General features: G+C 43.7%; 1 protein-coding gene across 3 annotated transcripts in view; it reads left to right on the top strand.

Annotated features, from left to right (window-relative positions):
• Window positions 1-3,755: 3,755 nt before the first annotated feature.
• Window positions 3,756-15,524, top strand: part of AFF1 (ALF transcription elongation factor 1) — a 182,639-nt gene continuing 170,870 nt past the window's right edge. For 2 of the 3 annotated variants that reach the window (XR_014000042.1, XM_081154619.1), the window contains exons 1-2: window positions 3,756-4,032; window positions 15,156-15,229. Coding sequence is in view for 1 of the 3 variants with exons in the window: in XM_081154619.1 (XP_081010745.1) it covers window positions 15,192-15,229 (38 nt within the window). In the remaining 2 variants the exon portion in view is untranslated. The remainder of the gene's footprint in view (window positions 4,033-15,155; window positions 15,230-15,524) is intronic. The other variant, XR_014000043.1, reaches the window with a different exon arrangement.

The raw sequence follows: 15,524 nt of genomic DNA on the forward strand, positions 1-15,524 counted from the left end.
TTTTCTGCAAAGCGTTCATGATAAAATTACGACAGTTATTTTAACTTTAATCAGTGTGCACCTAGTTCTTCTTATAGCAAAAGGCAGCAGATTTATTTGGGATGCCTGCCTGCCAGGTAGAGAAGAAAAGCAAGGAATTTCTGCACCTGCCTGCAATCTCTGCCAGCTCTCAGCACACTTTCTGCCCTGGCCTCAGGGATTAGGACTGCAGCCTGGCTGTCTCCTACTCTTACGGCAGCCACAGTAAACTTTCCAAAATGCAACCTGAGCGAATCAATCTCCTACCCACTGCACTTAGCATGAAAGGAAAACCCCCTAGGTTGGCATGTAGGGCCCTTCACCACCGGTTTCCAGTCGAACTTTTCTGTTTTATCACTGCCCCTCATAATCTTTGCCCTGATGTCCTACTCCCCCCTCTTGATTGTGGTGGTTGTTTTTTCGGGGGGGCGGGGGGCTGGCTCTTCTTCCACTTCCCTTTACCTAGTTTAGGCTAATCCTGCCTCTTTCCTCATTGCTTCCCTGTCCCCCTCTCCTCATCTGCACGACCTTCCCCCAGCTCTGGGTTAGCTGTTTTCTTTCACAAGGGTATGCTCAGTTCTCAGATAAGATTTATTTACACTGTGAAGAAGTTGATGCCCTTTGAAATATACATGCAGTCTTTTGGGAGTAGCATAATTTAAACTGCTGGTGTAAAATGCTTGGGTCTTGCAGAGTTTAGGACTTCAGACTGGCCAAGCAAAAAGCCGTTTCTGTTAGGATGTCGGCACATTTTGCAACAGTTTCAATCTCAACGTCCTCATGTTCCCAACAGTTTGAGTCTTAACGTCCTGTTCCCTTCCCCTTGCACAGGTGCTCTGAGAATACAGCCCATTAGCTTCTGTGAGCCCCAGGGGGTTTACTTGTTTTGTCTTTAAATTTTTTTAAATTACATTTATTGGGGTGACATTGGCTAATAAAATTATATAAGTTTCAAGTGTACAGTTCTATAATATATCATGTGTCTATTGCATTGTGTTTACCACCCAAAATCAAAAATTTCAAGTAAAATCACGGCTGAAAATTGTCAGGTAACATCCCAAAAGTTCTCACATGAAGAGGCAGCTAAAAAAGTACCATTAATGTATTAAAAAGGGAAACTTTTTTTTTCCAGTTCTGTTTAAAAAAAGATCACTGATGTCAGAGACCTGCCTCACCTTAACAGAAACATAATCACATAATCAGAAATATATGTGACTAGGTTGTCAAGGCTAAGAAAGTGCTAGAATAGCATTGAGTGAGCTAAAAATATAATTTAAGAATCCCTATAATGAAGAAGATAGAGGAAAGGTAGCTAAAAAGTGGAATATCTGCGTCTCTATTGCATAATTTCTTTTGTTTATGTCATAATTTTTTTTAAAAAATAGAGTATAACTATTTAAAATAGTCTGCTTATTAACCATTGACATAATGTGATCTTGAGAAAAGGCAGAAAGCCAACTTAAAAATTCACCGGAGTGACTATCCTGCATTTTCTTTATTATGAAAAAATTAATTTTGATCTTGGTTTTTAAATCACCTACCACCTTTCTGGAAATTAATCAGTAGAAGTGTGCTTTTTTTACACTTTTATTTACTGGCTTGTTTCTGCTAGGCACTGGAGCCTCATGGTAACAGGGGCTCCGTCTTTGTCATTGATCTAGCCCCTCGCCAAGCCCACTGCCTTAAGAATACTCGTATAAATGGAATGAATACTCTCTGAACCAAAGCTACATGATCTTCAACAGAAATTTTTGCAAAATTACATCCCTCAGCTTCAAAAGCGGGAAAATAAAATTATCAAATCTGCACTGTCAACATCACCCACTAAGTTGATTACAGTTGGAAAGTATTAGGCGATATTATGGGATGATAAAAAGGAAGACAACGAAAGAAAAGGTTTTAAATAGAGATAAAACCTATAGAATACGTATTACTATACATGTATATTTTTATAATGAAATATATTTGTTACATAACAAAATATTAAAATATTTGTTATGATTAGTATAGATCTCAATCTCTATTAGAAACTTATAAGAAGTTGCACAGGCCTGGCCAGTGTGGTTCAGTTGGTTGGCGTAGCGTTCTGTAAACCAAAAGATTGCAGGTTCAATTCTGGTCAGGGCACATACCTAGGTTGAGGGTTCGATCCCTGTAGCTAGTAACTTTGGGCAACACTACCCATTTGCAGCACTTTGTTTTGGTGTTCGTATGTGAAGCAACCAGTCAATGTTTCTCCCTCTCTCTCTCTCGCTAATCAAACAAACACCCATCTGTTGGAGGTGACTCCTTTCCCACCCTGCTCAGGGGTGACCTCCAAAACTTTCATGTAGAGTGACACCAGATTTCATCAAGGACACCTTAATTGTTTTAGCTGTTCAGATAAATCAAATCAATATATTATGGGAGCATCAGGAGTAGGGAGAAGAATTATATTTTGGAAAACAATTCATGGGAAATTAAGTCAAGTAGCCAAGAGTTTTAGAAGTGCAAATATGTATTGATTGGGTTTTCAATAAAACACTATTCATGTGGACAATAAGGGGGGCAAAGCAACAGGGACAAAAAATTTTTTTTTTTTAGTTTAAAAAATAAAATTAAAAGGAAAGAACACAGATGGCAAGGGGAGTACTTTTATATTAATTTACATTTACATCATATTACATTTGAGTAAGGTGACTTTCTCCATCCAAATAATTTCACCTACTTTAAACCATTAAGCCAGCAATTTTCAACCAGCGTGCCTCAAGAATTTTTAGAACATGCAATACCTGACTAATTTAGTCAGGGGCACTGACCTCTTTTCTCTTAGATTGTCAAATAAAAAAAAAAAGACAACAGCCAACGCAACAAGAGCTGTCAGGTGTAAATGAAACAAAATTATACCTTTTTTTTTTTGTAGGATCAGCAAAAAAAATATTTTTGTGTGTGCCACAGAATTTTAGAAATTAGTTTATGTGTGCCATGAGATGAAAAGGTTGAAAATTGCTGCATTAAGCTATTGGAAAAGACCCATCTGGGCCATTGGATGGACTCTTTCTGCATCTCTTTAAGGGAGGAAGGCGAGGAGGCAAAGAAGAAAGCTTGATGCTTTTCTTTGGGGTCCGCAGAAGGGTCCGCAGCAAGCTGACCAGATGCTGTCAGCTCTCTTCTTTCCTTGGGCCGGTCTCCCAGCGCCCGTGCATCCACTAGGATTCCCTGGGAGTGGGCTGGCGAGAGCAAGGCCCTGGAGCTGGGCCAGGAACACCTGGGTTCCCATGCCACTCTGTAGCTAGCAACAATACCCATTTTCAGCGCTTTGTTTTTATTATTTAGGTAACGGCAACAATAATTTATATGTTATAAGGTTGCTGTGAAGATGCGACAGGCCCGCGTATGAAAAGCCCTTTAGAAACTGCCAAACTCTCCTCAGAAGTTACTCTCTCCTCCGAAAAGGGCACCGGCTGTTTCCATTGTATAGGAGGCTTCTCGCAAAGGGGCTTCTTGACACTTTCAGGCAGAACTTGACCCTGAGCTTCATCTCGTTGTGAAGCAAGAAGGCTTTGGTGCCCCACACCAGCCCGGGCAGGGTCACCCACGCTGCGGGGGCCGCCCTGCGGCGCTCCGCCCGGAGCTCCCGCGGCGCCCCGCGCCCTCCCACGGGTCTCGGGCCCAGGGCCGCGGCTTCCTCGCCGTTCGGGCGGCGCCGGGCGGAGCGGCTGCGGGGAGAAGGGCGGGGCGCGGGGGCGGGGCCTCCAGAGGGGCGGGGCCTCGCCTTCCAGGCGTTCCGGGGCGACCGGCGCGCCGAGTCGCGAGCCTGGAGCTGATGAGCGCGCGACCCCGGCGCGCTCTCCGGTCGCCCGCGCGCCGCGAGCACAGCTGCGTCCTCCCCGCCGCGGCTCGGGAGCCGCGTCCCCGGCGAGCCGCCGCTGCGCCCTTTGCACCCGCGCCCCTTCCCCACCGCAACAGGTCAGGGGAGGGCGGAGGCGGCGCGAGCTCCGCGACTCCGAGGCTGAAGGACGAAAGGTCTGGAAGGTAAGCGGAGCCCTGCGCCCCCGGGTTGGGGGTTAGCCTGGCCTCGACCCGCGGGCGCGGGCTGCCGGGAAGCCCGGGCTCTCCCCCGCCGGGCCGCCGGCTTCCCGGCGCGCTGACTCAAGTCGCTGGTGGCCTTCCCACTTTTCCGGTGGGAACCTCTGGAGACGCGGAGCCTGCACCGCCCTGACTTGCAAACGCGCGGCAGGTACCGTCTAGAAAAACCGGGGAGGGGGGTCCCAGGGAGAGACCCAGCCTTCTCCCCCACTCCCACCTCCCTAAACCAGACATCTGCCGGAGCGCCCGGCGGCTAGCGGATAGGTGTCCGGTCGTTTGAACCTGGTCCCAGGGTTGCGTAATAGAAGAGTCCCAGAAGTTTCTCGAGGGGTGAAAGCGGGGCTTTTCTCTGCCCCATCCCAGGCCCCCCCCTTCCCGGAATTGTCACCCCTCCCCCCGCGCGTAGCGAGGTTAGCGGTTCCAGTCCCAGCTGCTGGCGATCGAGGCGGAGGCGCGTCCGCGCTCGGGGCCCGCAGCCCCTGGAGAGGCGGGGAAAGTTGGAGGCGTCCCCGGGACACGCACCTGGGGCGCAGGGACGCGGCGCGTGCGGAGCGCGGGACTGGCTGATGTATTCTGGTCGTTCTCTCGGGTGTGGGAGCCTCGGTGACTGTCGCAGGCGACTTTGCGAGCGCCGGGGCGGGCGAATTGAAAGGGAGAGGACTCGGAGGGGCGTCTGAGTCGTCCGTTCCCTTATTGTACTGTTAGCTGGAGACGCCGCGGGGGGGGGGGGGGGTGGAGCTTTGAGGGTCTTGATACTTTCCCAGTCGGTTTGTCTCCGAAGACTTTCCACACCCCCGTATTGTTACGCAAATTGTCCCAGGTTGACCCTTGGCTTTGGAGGGGCAGGTGTGTGCCCTCCAAGGGGGGGTGGGGGGGAGCTTGCAGACACAATGTTTTGTTTTGTATTTTAAGGGTGGGACGGGGTGCTGTTGGCCCCGCGGGCGCACGTCGGAGGCCGGATGCGGAGGGTGTGTGATGTACCTTCCAGGAACCGGACGGATTTTAAACCTTCCCCAGGCGAAACCGTGAATTAAAGCGGAGACCTAGTCAGTGTTCCCTGGAGCAGCTGCGAAGTGAGAGGAGCTCGGGCCTTGAGGCCCGAAGAGGTCCGGCGAGGGCCTGCCCGAGAGGTGTGGGGGTTCCGCTGGTGCGAGGTCCTTCCAGAGAGAAGGGCCTGCAGCCGGTGGGAGGTGGGCGGCGGCCTCGCCCAGGCCCAGGCGCTGTCCGACCCCGAGCGGGACCGAAGGCACCGCAGAGAAAAAGACCTTTGGACCCGGGAGACTAGTGCTGCTAAGAGGCTTAAGAATACCTAGGCATGGCCCTGTTTCAATGTTTACTTCCTCTGTCTAATGTATTTCCTTAGCTTGCCTTTCATCTTGAGTGGAAAGGAGTCCTTGAGTGGATATTCTGGAAATAAATTCCCAGGAGAGTTGAAAATTCTGGATGATTCCGCCTGCTTTAATTTAAAGGTGTCTCTTGCCAGTGTCGGGAAGTATTGTGTTTGAAGATACGTTTGCAGAAAAGGAATGGAGAGAACTAAGGGATCAATGACCCAGGAGAATGAAAGGAGTCTAGGAGAGAAAGCAGGAAAGTAGATAACTAGTACTTAAAACAGGGAAAACCAATTTGAATTCAACTAATTGAGGAGAGAGGGAACCAAGGAAAGGATTTGGGACAGATTTGGTCACTTTAAGGCAAAGAGGTGTTGAAGAGTGGGACACGAGGCTTTGAAAAAAATGAGTTTAGATATTGGGAACCCGCCCCCACCCTTCTTTTCTTTTTCTAAATATAACTTACAGGCTTGATGAGGCTGGGGATGTGAGACTTGCAGGTATATTATTGGGATCTCTTTGCTTTCCACTTGCAGGAAGAAAATGAAGTGTTACGTATCAGAGTTAATATGGATTATTCATCTACTGCAGCAATTGAATTTCTGTACTGTCTTTGGCATTTGCCTTTGCCTAACTCTTCAACTTTGTACAAATACAAGTTCAAAGAATCATAATGTGTTAAGTTAGAATTCAAAAATCATCCAGAGACAGAGAATTTATGGCAAGAGTAAAGCCCAGGTGATTTTACACATTGCTTTTTCCAACCAAATGCACAATGTGTATGTATTTTTTTGCCACCAGAAGTCACTGTTTCACTGGGGTTATAAAACAGTAGTAAGTAGACTACGTCAAACTGGCTATTCCTATCTGGTTTAACTGAATTTTGTAACAAGTTGGTTGAACTAAAAGTTACTTTTTTATTGAGCTATACAAAGCACTGTATATTGCCTTGGGAGTTGAAAAGATGGGTAAAAACTTGTTTTCAATATGTTTAAAGAAGTAAGTGAAAGAAGTTTCATGTTCAACTCCGTAATTTGTGCTCTTTTATAAAAAATTTGCATAATCCTTTCTGAAGTTAGTTGACTGTTCCAAGTCTTGAGATGGACTTATGCTTTCACTTTTTAAAATGTATTTATATTTACGTATAAATATTAGGATCATACACAGGGAACAGTATACCCTGTAGATCTCTCTCAAGGTATGGCAACGCAACAGAGATATCCACCTTACTGTTAAAGCCCTACACTGAAAACTGTCCTTCAACTTGAATCCATTTGCTACCTTATCTTAGATATGTCTGTTGAAGCTAAAAGCCCAGAGTTCCCCTATTTCAAGACTAGACCGTTAACGAATTTTTCAGGAGATTGAGAAAGTATGTTGGAAAGAGTACAAATTAAGGAACTCCATTCACCATAAACATACAAAGCTTTGTAAATAAATTATATTTCCCCGGTTAAGTTATAAATTCAACAGTGGTTTCTGTTCCAAATGATATCTAATTGGCAATGGTTTTTTAGCAGTCTCTCTTTTATATACAGCTTATTTAATATTTGCTGAATTTAATCTCAGATTTTATTAAAATAGGTTACATAAACCCTGTAATCTATTTATTAAAATTCTGTCCTAGTGCACAAATAAATGTGAACTATGTAGTTCTTTGTAGGTACACACCCTTTATTCCTGTCTGTTTATATGTGTACAACAGTTTGTTACAGACTTGAAGCCACGAGGCCGTAAGGCCATCAGGGTTGCTAATAGCAGTTTCTGTCTTATCCTTAGGACAGAACTCCTTCACTCGTGTTCTCCAGGGTAAGAAAATCAGCTGATTTTCTTAAATTATCTGGCCCATTTTAAACATGACTAAGGATTTCTTGTTAGAGCAGCTTTTTCCTATTAAAAGACAGATTATTGTGAAAAGTGGAGCCCAGAGGAATCAATTACATCATTAATATAATACCTCATATTCATTCCTAATACCTCACAAGTACTGAGCATCTTCTAGGTGCCAGACAGTCCTCTAAGCATTGAAGAAACTGATAACACCATGATCAAGAAAGAGAAAGAGCTCCGTGCAGGTGGAGTTTAGATTCACGTAGCGCAAAAGCTGTTTGCCGGCGCTCACATGACATATCACTGAAGTCTAATTGTAACTCAGAAGTTGGAGTTCATTTTCCATTTGAAAATCAGGAAATTGAGTTGAAGAAGTGGCTTGACTGTGACTCAAAGCCTTGTGCCCTTTCTGCAGGGTATACTGCATTGGCTGTGTTGATATGTGGTTTCCTGTTTTTCAGGAATTACAGCTTGATCTAAATAAAATATAAACAGTGTTTCTTCTTGGCTAAGTAATTCTTTCTGATCATTATGGGAATGAGAAAGGAGGTATTTTCATTTAGCATTCTTGACATATGTTTGTGACTCCAAAGGAAAATATTATGCAGACCTATTCATCAGACATGTGTTTATTTGCACCAGATAAAGATCCTTACCTTCCTAAAAATGAAATGCAAGGGCTTCTAAACCATCTTCCTTAGTGCTTGAAATCTGTTACTCAGGTTTTGAAAAGTCAATTCACAGTCCTATGTAAATCAGGACATACTCATACCATTCCCTTCAACCTTGTAGATTCAGTGGATATATACAGTCTAGTGGTGGTTCCTAAACTTAGAGTGAGAATTAGAATCTCCTGGAAGGCTTGTTGAAACACAGATGTGTCTCTACTCTCCCCCGAGTTTCTGATTCAGTGGGTCTGCGGTAATGCCCAAGAATTTGCATTTGTAGCATGTTCGCAGGTGATGTGGATGCTGCTGGTTCTGGAACTACACTTTGAGAACTACTGAAGTATAGCAGAGCATTTGAAAGTATGGTTGCTGAGCCAGACAGCTTGGGCTTGAATCTTGGGTATGCTACCCACTAGCTGTCAGGCCTTAGGCAAATTACTTAACTTCTTGTTAAGAACTGTGAAGGCTCTGAGATTTTACCCTACTTTCAAGCTAACAGAGTTCACCTGCCACAGTTTCATGGACTCCTGGGAATGACTTTATTCCTCATAATAACTATAGCCAGAGTATCTACATTTTCTTACACTGGTTCCCTAAGCCCCAGTTTCCAAAGGGGGATGTGGAGAGAACCGGGTGACACCTTCAAACACAGTGGGTTGCATTACAGGAGAGGAATCCTGAGTTTAGGGAATCCTAATCTTTTTTAATGGGCAGTAAGCATGCCTGCCCATTGCTCCAGAGGGAAACATTATGTTGATGACACTGGACCGTCAACATGCTGCCTTTGCTCTAGAAGGAGACACCCACCGTCTCTGTTCTCCAAGGCTGTTCTCTGTGCAAGCATCCTTAAAGATTGTCTGGAACAATGGCATTTGTGCCTTTGCTTATACAATGTGCAGAAATGCCATAGGCCCAAGGAGGCTTGGCTCTCATTATAAAATGGGGTTAACAGTGCAGTAGTGTCTCCCCCCTTGGGGAGTTGGGTAGATGAAAGGTACTAAGATTTAGCAAGTACTTGGAGCAGAGCTTAAGTGCTACATAAATATTTCCTATTATTACTCCTGAAGGACAAAAAAATGTGTTTTTAAATGGTAAGCGTTGCCTTATAAGATGAAATAATTGATTTACTGAGTATCCCTAACTTGGAGTTTGTTCCAAGAAACTTCTTTAATGGCTCTAAATTCTAAGATGGGGGTGATGCATCATATGACATTTTACCAGCCCCTGGGGGATGAGGCAGTAACATTTAACTACTAATATGCATGTGTTCTCCCATGTTTTTCTACCTCACAGTTACACAGAATTATGTGACTAATTCTGTCCAGTAGGCCGTCTGTGGGAGTAGCGTGTATTTCTGGGCCGAGGCATTTAAGTGGCTCTTATGAGACACCCCCCCCAACTGTCTCTCTTTAGAGTAGGAAAATGCCCATTCCCTTTTTGTTTTTGTTGTTGTTGCTAAGAGAACCTTAATTGTGTGTGGGACTACACTGAACCCACTGTACCCTCAGGTGACAGATCACGTTTGTTCTCAGCCAGTGATGACAGTTTGTGTCCTGATTTCTGTCTTCCCTGCAGCTCGAGGCCATGTGACCTAGTTCTGTTTTTTCGATAGCCAAAGTTTTGGGGAAAGATATTCCTTTTCTGACAGAAGAAGGCCTAACCACAACATCCTCTCATTTTCTTCCTGCCTGGAATGTAGATAAGATGTCAGGTTAGGACAGCAACCTTTTTGCACCATGAGGTGACAAGCATAAAGGCAGTGTGCGGAATAGAGCACAGCAGGAGACAGAGCTCCTGGTGGCCTCCCTGAACAGCTAAACCTTTATCAGGAGCTACCGTCTTCTCTAGACTTCCTGTAAGAGAAATATAAACCTCTATTAATTAAGCAATTGTTACTCGCAGTGAGATACACTTCTATATAGCGTCTAATGGGATGGAGAGAGTGTGCTCGAGGACACAACTGTACTGTTAGCTGTTAGGATCAGGGAAGGCCTCTGAGAACGTGTCATTGAGCTGAGACCCGAATGATGAGAGGGGGCCTACAAGATATGGGGTGTGTACTTGGGTTTGGGGTAATGCCAGAGCTCCCTTGGACAAATATTTGAAGTGGAGAAGAGATGGTTGGGGAAACTGTGTTCCATTTTGGATTTCTAAGCTCGAGGGCTCCATGTGGCATTGGAAAGCTCAGGGACCTGGAGGCGATCTGTCTGTTTGGGACCCCGGGGAGATTATGATCTACATGGGGTAGAGTTCTGGAGAATTCAGATGAAAACAGAGTGTGTGACCCTTGACTCACCTCTGACACATTGCCTGTTGCAAAGAGACTGTTCTTCCTGGAGGGGAAGGGGAGGGGAGTGCGGCTGATCAGGGACTGCTGACAAGCCCAGGCATCCTCTAGCCTCCAGACTGAGCTCTTTCCCTCATATTCTCCTTAGGAAACTGGGTCACGGTCATGGGGCTTTGAGACCTGCGTAACTGTCCAGTGGAAAAGCTTCTCTAATGTATGAATTCTCTGGAGCGTGTGCTTCGGTTGACAAAAATAACCAGCACAACTACTACTATTTATTGAGTGCTTACCATGAGCTGGACATTATGCTAAAACTACTACAGGCATTTTATTTCACCCTACAGAATCCCCGTATTACTGATGAATGAAGCTGAGACCTTAGAGAAGAGCAGTATTTTCTTGAGTAACTCTGTAAAATAGGAGCCGGAAGGTTGCAAAGCAGGCCTTTTAACTAGCATGTCATTAAAAAAAAAAAAAAAAAAAAAAAAGACTCCTGAGAGGTGGTTGCCTGGAATGTGCTAGGTTTTGGAAGCGCATAATGACCTAGAACAGAATATTTGAAAATATCCTGAGTCATATTTTGTATTTCTTCTTCCCTTTTTTTTTAAAAAAATGTTTTTGTTGATTTTAGAGAGGAAGGGAGAGGAGAGAGAGAGAAAGAGAAATATTGATGAGAGAGAAACATTGATTGGTTTCTTCCCGTACGCACCCCAGCCGAGAATTGAACCAGCAGCCTGGATATGTGTCCTGACCTGGAATCGAACTGGCGACCTTTCAGTGCACAGACGACACTCAACCAACTGAGCCACACCAGCCAGGCCTCTTTTTTCTTTCCTTGTAATTATATGGGGGTATGGTGTGTTTGTAACACTAAAAATTTTTTTTTTTTTTTTTTACTTGAACTGTTTTACCTGCTTTTTTGGGAGAAGAGCAGTTTGATATACATAACATTTTTATTTCTAAATAAGTTTGTTTTGCAAGAGACTGGAAGGACTAAAGAAGGGTCACTTAAATAGACCTGGCAGGTACATTTCTAAATGAGACATAGCCTGTGTTATGTACATGAAATTGAACATAGACATTGCTGACTTAAATAACAAGAGCTGTTATGTATTGAATGCCTGTGATGTGTCAGTGTGCTAGGTGTTTTAGCTAGGTCATATAATTCACTCTTCTCAGTAACTCTGTAAAATAGGCAATTTTCTATTTTACAGAGGGTAGCACTGAGGCTGGTAGGGCTTAGTTTGCCCAAAGTGATCACCTGTCTCACTTGAACCTGGTCTCTTTCTGCTATCCAGCACCGCTCCATTTTAATAAGGAGCCATGCTGCCCTGGCCGGTGTGGCCTAGTTGGTTGAGCATTGTCCCATGCCCTGAGAGCTAGCCAGTTCGATTCCCAGTCAGGCACATGCCCAGGTTGCTGGCTTGATCCCCAGTGAGGGGTGTGCAGGAGGCAGCCCATGATGTTTCTCTCTCTCTTTCCCTCTTCCTTCCTCTCTCAAATCAATAAAAACATATTTAAAAATAAACAAAACAGAGCTGTGTTGTTATCTTCCCTGCTCCTTTTAATGGGAGGGTTTAAACACCCCTCCATTTATTATTCCATTTTGTCTTTATAATTTTGTGGAAATAATACAAAATATATGAAAATTTCAGGAAGACCTTCTGATTTCAATATTTATAGACCAGTGCATTTTCCCCCCAACCCCCAGATTTAGAGAAAAAAAATGTTTACACAGGTAATAAAGGATTCATCGCGTAAAGAATGAAAGGTGCCAGTGCCCTTTTTCAGAAAAGCTGCTCCTAGCAGTGTGGTACATGTGCATGCACACCGTGTGTATTATCATGAATAAGTATGACGCCTTTTCTTTTTAACCAAAGTGGCTCACATTGTGCTTTTTTTTCACATTGTGCATTTTGTTCAGCATCTTGTTTGCATAAACCTATTCTTTTGATGTTACATTGCATTAGGATACATCACAACATGCAATGTAACATCAAAAGATGTATCCATTAGGATACATCACATTTCTGTGTTGGTTTGTATTAGGTTGTTACCAGTTTACTTCTTCTTTAAACAGCATATTATTGCACATACCTCCTTGTAGGTATCTGACTATATATATGTTGTTCTTTTAATCCTCACTGGAGGATATGTTCAGAGAGAGAGAGAGAGAGAGAAATACTGGTGGGTTGCCTCCCACTCCCCAACCAGGGATTGAACCCCGGCACCTAGGTATGTGCCCCGACGGGAATTGAGCTTGCAACCTTTTGGTGCATGGGACAAATGATGTTCCAACTAACTGAGCCACCCAGCCAGGGCATGACTATATTTTAAAGAAAGATCCTCTGAAGGAGAACTGCTAAACAGAATCATGTACTAATTTCCTCTCTTAGCAGTGGTTCAGGATAATACCTTCCTGACCACAGCAGGCCTCCATTGTTACCTGACCCCATAGCTGACTTGCATGGCTCCTCCGTGCAGCTGAGCAGATCATACACCTGAATAGCCTTTCCTGGGCTGATTGGCCTTACTGTGAGACATAACTGAGATAGTCAATAATCTGGTGACTCAGCCTCCTTGCCCCTGCCTCTCTGGAAAGGACCGTGCCTCCCAGCCAACTTGTGAAGTTTAGTTGCACAGACAAGTCCCTAGCTGTGCCCAGGGGCCAGATCCCTCAGAAAATGTCTCTTTCATTTCGTACTCTACCCACCACCCAACAAGCCAGTGATGACACCCAGGAGTTCGACTGAATTCTTCAGTCAGTCTTAGATTTGTCAGTCTCTAGGACCACTTTTTTGAAAGAGACTTTGGGAGCACTTTCAGGTTCACAGCAAATTTGAGCTGAAGGCACAGACTTCTCATGGATCTCCCCACCCCTACACGCACATCTTCCCGCATAATCAGCATCTTCCACCAGAGTGTTGTATTTGTTACAGTTGATGAGCCTACAGGGACACATTATTATCACCAAAGTCTTTGCTCAAATGTTACATTCTGTGACCACCCTATATAAAATTGCAACGCCTTACCTCACTTCCTCCCTGGCACTTTATACTTTCTCTTTGTTTTTCTCTCTAGCATCTTTTAATATTTAACATCTGTGTACTGTGTTTTGTTTTTGCCTCCTATAGTTTGTAAACTCAGATGATAGCAAGAGTCTGTTTCCTTTACTCTCCTATTCTCAGTACCTGCCTTAGAGTAGATGCTCAAGAAATATTTGTTGGCTCAGTGAGTAAATGACCAAAGAGGGAACTCAGGACCACTCTTTCAGGTTGGCAGCCCCCAACAGCCCAAACTGCCCTCTCTCTGTCCTAGGGGTGAATGCTGTGGGGCTACAGGCAGGTGGGGCATCTTCACTGGGAAGGGGATGGCCATCACAGATTCTTCAAAAGCCTTTACAGCATTAGAAAGGTTAATGCCAAAATGAATGCCTATTTTATTGATCACTTACTATGTGCCAGTCCTGCATGCCAAGAGAAAGTGAGAGAACAGCAAAAGGTCAGGAGGGGAAGGAAGGGCTCGAGGGGAAAGAGAGAAGATGGTGGGGATGGGGGAGGGAGGAGGAAAGGCAGGATAGAAAAAGAGACAGGGAGAAAGAGAAAAGTGTTTGAGAGAGAGGGAAAGTGAGAGAGAATAAGGTGGTATTGGGGGCGGGGTGGGGGAGATCGTGATTTGAATTTGGAGAATTTAGGAAACTTGCCTAGGGCCACTGTAGCTGGTTGGAGGAGAGACCAACTGCAAAGCATAGTTGACCCTGAAAAACTTAGAGCTCTACCAGTGTGTTTAATCAGAATATTTGCAGCATCCATGTTTCATTCTTTTGGGGGAAGAGAGAGGAGTGACAGATTATGTCTACTCATATGGAAACATTGTGGTCTTCAAGTCAGCAATTTTCATTTCATAGAGGGTGAGATAAAAGACCTTATCAGGAGTCAGAGTGGAGCTGAAGGACTATATTCAGTGTTTAAACTTCAGCCAAAAGTGTAACAGCCTCTTAAACAAGCAGGCAGCTAAAATTGTTACAAGTTTAATGTAGCATTTCCATTTGTATCAAATAGTTTGTTCAATCTGTACTAAGATAATATATTAACATACCTTTTTCCTTAAGGATGTTTGAAAAATAGAAACTATTTAAAGCAAGTTAGGATAAGTGCAATAAATTTACAAACACACAAGAAAGGAAAAAGGAAACAGCTGTTGATAGTGTTAACCATAGAAAGAGAGGTTGTTTCTAGAGAAACATAAGATAGTAGGAGTGCCATCTGCCCACATTGAATAACACACACATGCACGCACACTACCCAGTACTGTTACGAGAGAATGCTCAAGAATTGCCGTGGGGATTAATTAAGTACCTTTTATGAGTGGAAGTAAAATCTTAAGATTGGGTTTTACTGGGGCGCGCTTTAAAAATTCTTTTTATTAAGTGTTGAATTCTTGTATATAAAGATCAATGTTGATTTCCTTTCTCTTGCATACTCTACCTTTCTTCCTCCTGATTCTAGTGAGGACACTGACGTAACCTGTTATCTCAGGCAAATTACTTAAAACTGAGTTATAGTTTTCTTATCTGTACAACAGGGCATTAATATCTACCTTGCACGTTTATTGTAATGTTTACGTGAACTGTCATTTAAAAAAGTATTTAACACAATGCTTGGCACATAGTAGACACTGGGGAAATGTTATTTCCTTTCTTCTCATGATAAACTTGTGCACATTTTTTTCTTCTTGCTGAAATGGCTTTGAGTAGCAGCTTTAAAATTAAAAGTGCATTTTGTCTTTCATATATGCTAGTCAGTTTATTCATGCAACTTGGGAATTGGTAAAGAACCATTCTCTAATTCAAATGAGGACTTTGAATTCTGTCTCCAGTAAAATTTCTTACAGGTCAGACATGCCTATGAGTTTTACTGATAGACTGATATTCACAAGCTCTTTCTCTTTCAGATGAATAGACTTGTCACTTTCCACTGACTGGCAGCAATGGCGTTTACTGAAAGAGTCAACAGCAGCAGCAACAGGTAACCATGAAATCTATGACTCAAAAATAAAGTGATATTTTAATTTTATAATCTATTTTTGAAAGAACAAATTAGCTCCTTTTCATTTTTGCAACTTATGAACTCTCTGGTCCATGAAAATGTGTGAACATTTTAGTTTCTCTACATGAAGTCAAACCTGCTAGACTGGTTACATACTTTCTTTAAATCTAGTACTTTCTGAGTCTCACCTCATTTCTTTAAACATGTGGATGTTACCTTAGATCAGCATCCTAATTCAGTGTTCAAGATACTGGTCCATATTGCACTGATTTGG

This window comes from Miniopterus schreibersii, assembly GCF_964146895.1.
Source record: "Miniopterus schreibersii genome assembly, chromosome: 1".
Lineage (NCBI taxonomy): Eukaryota > Metazoa > Chordata > Mammalia > Chiroptera > Miniopteridae > Miniopterus > Miniopterus schreibersii.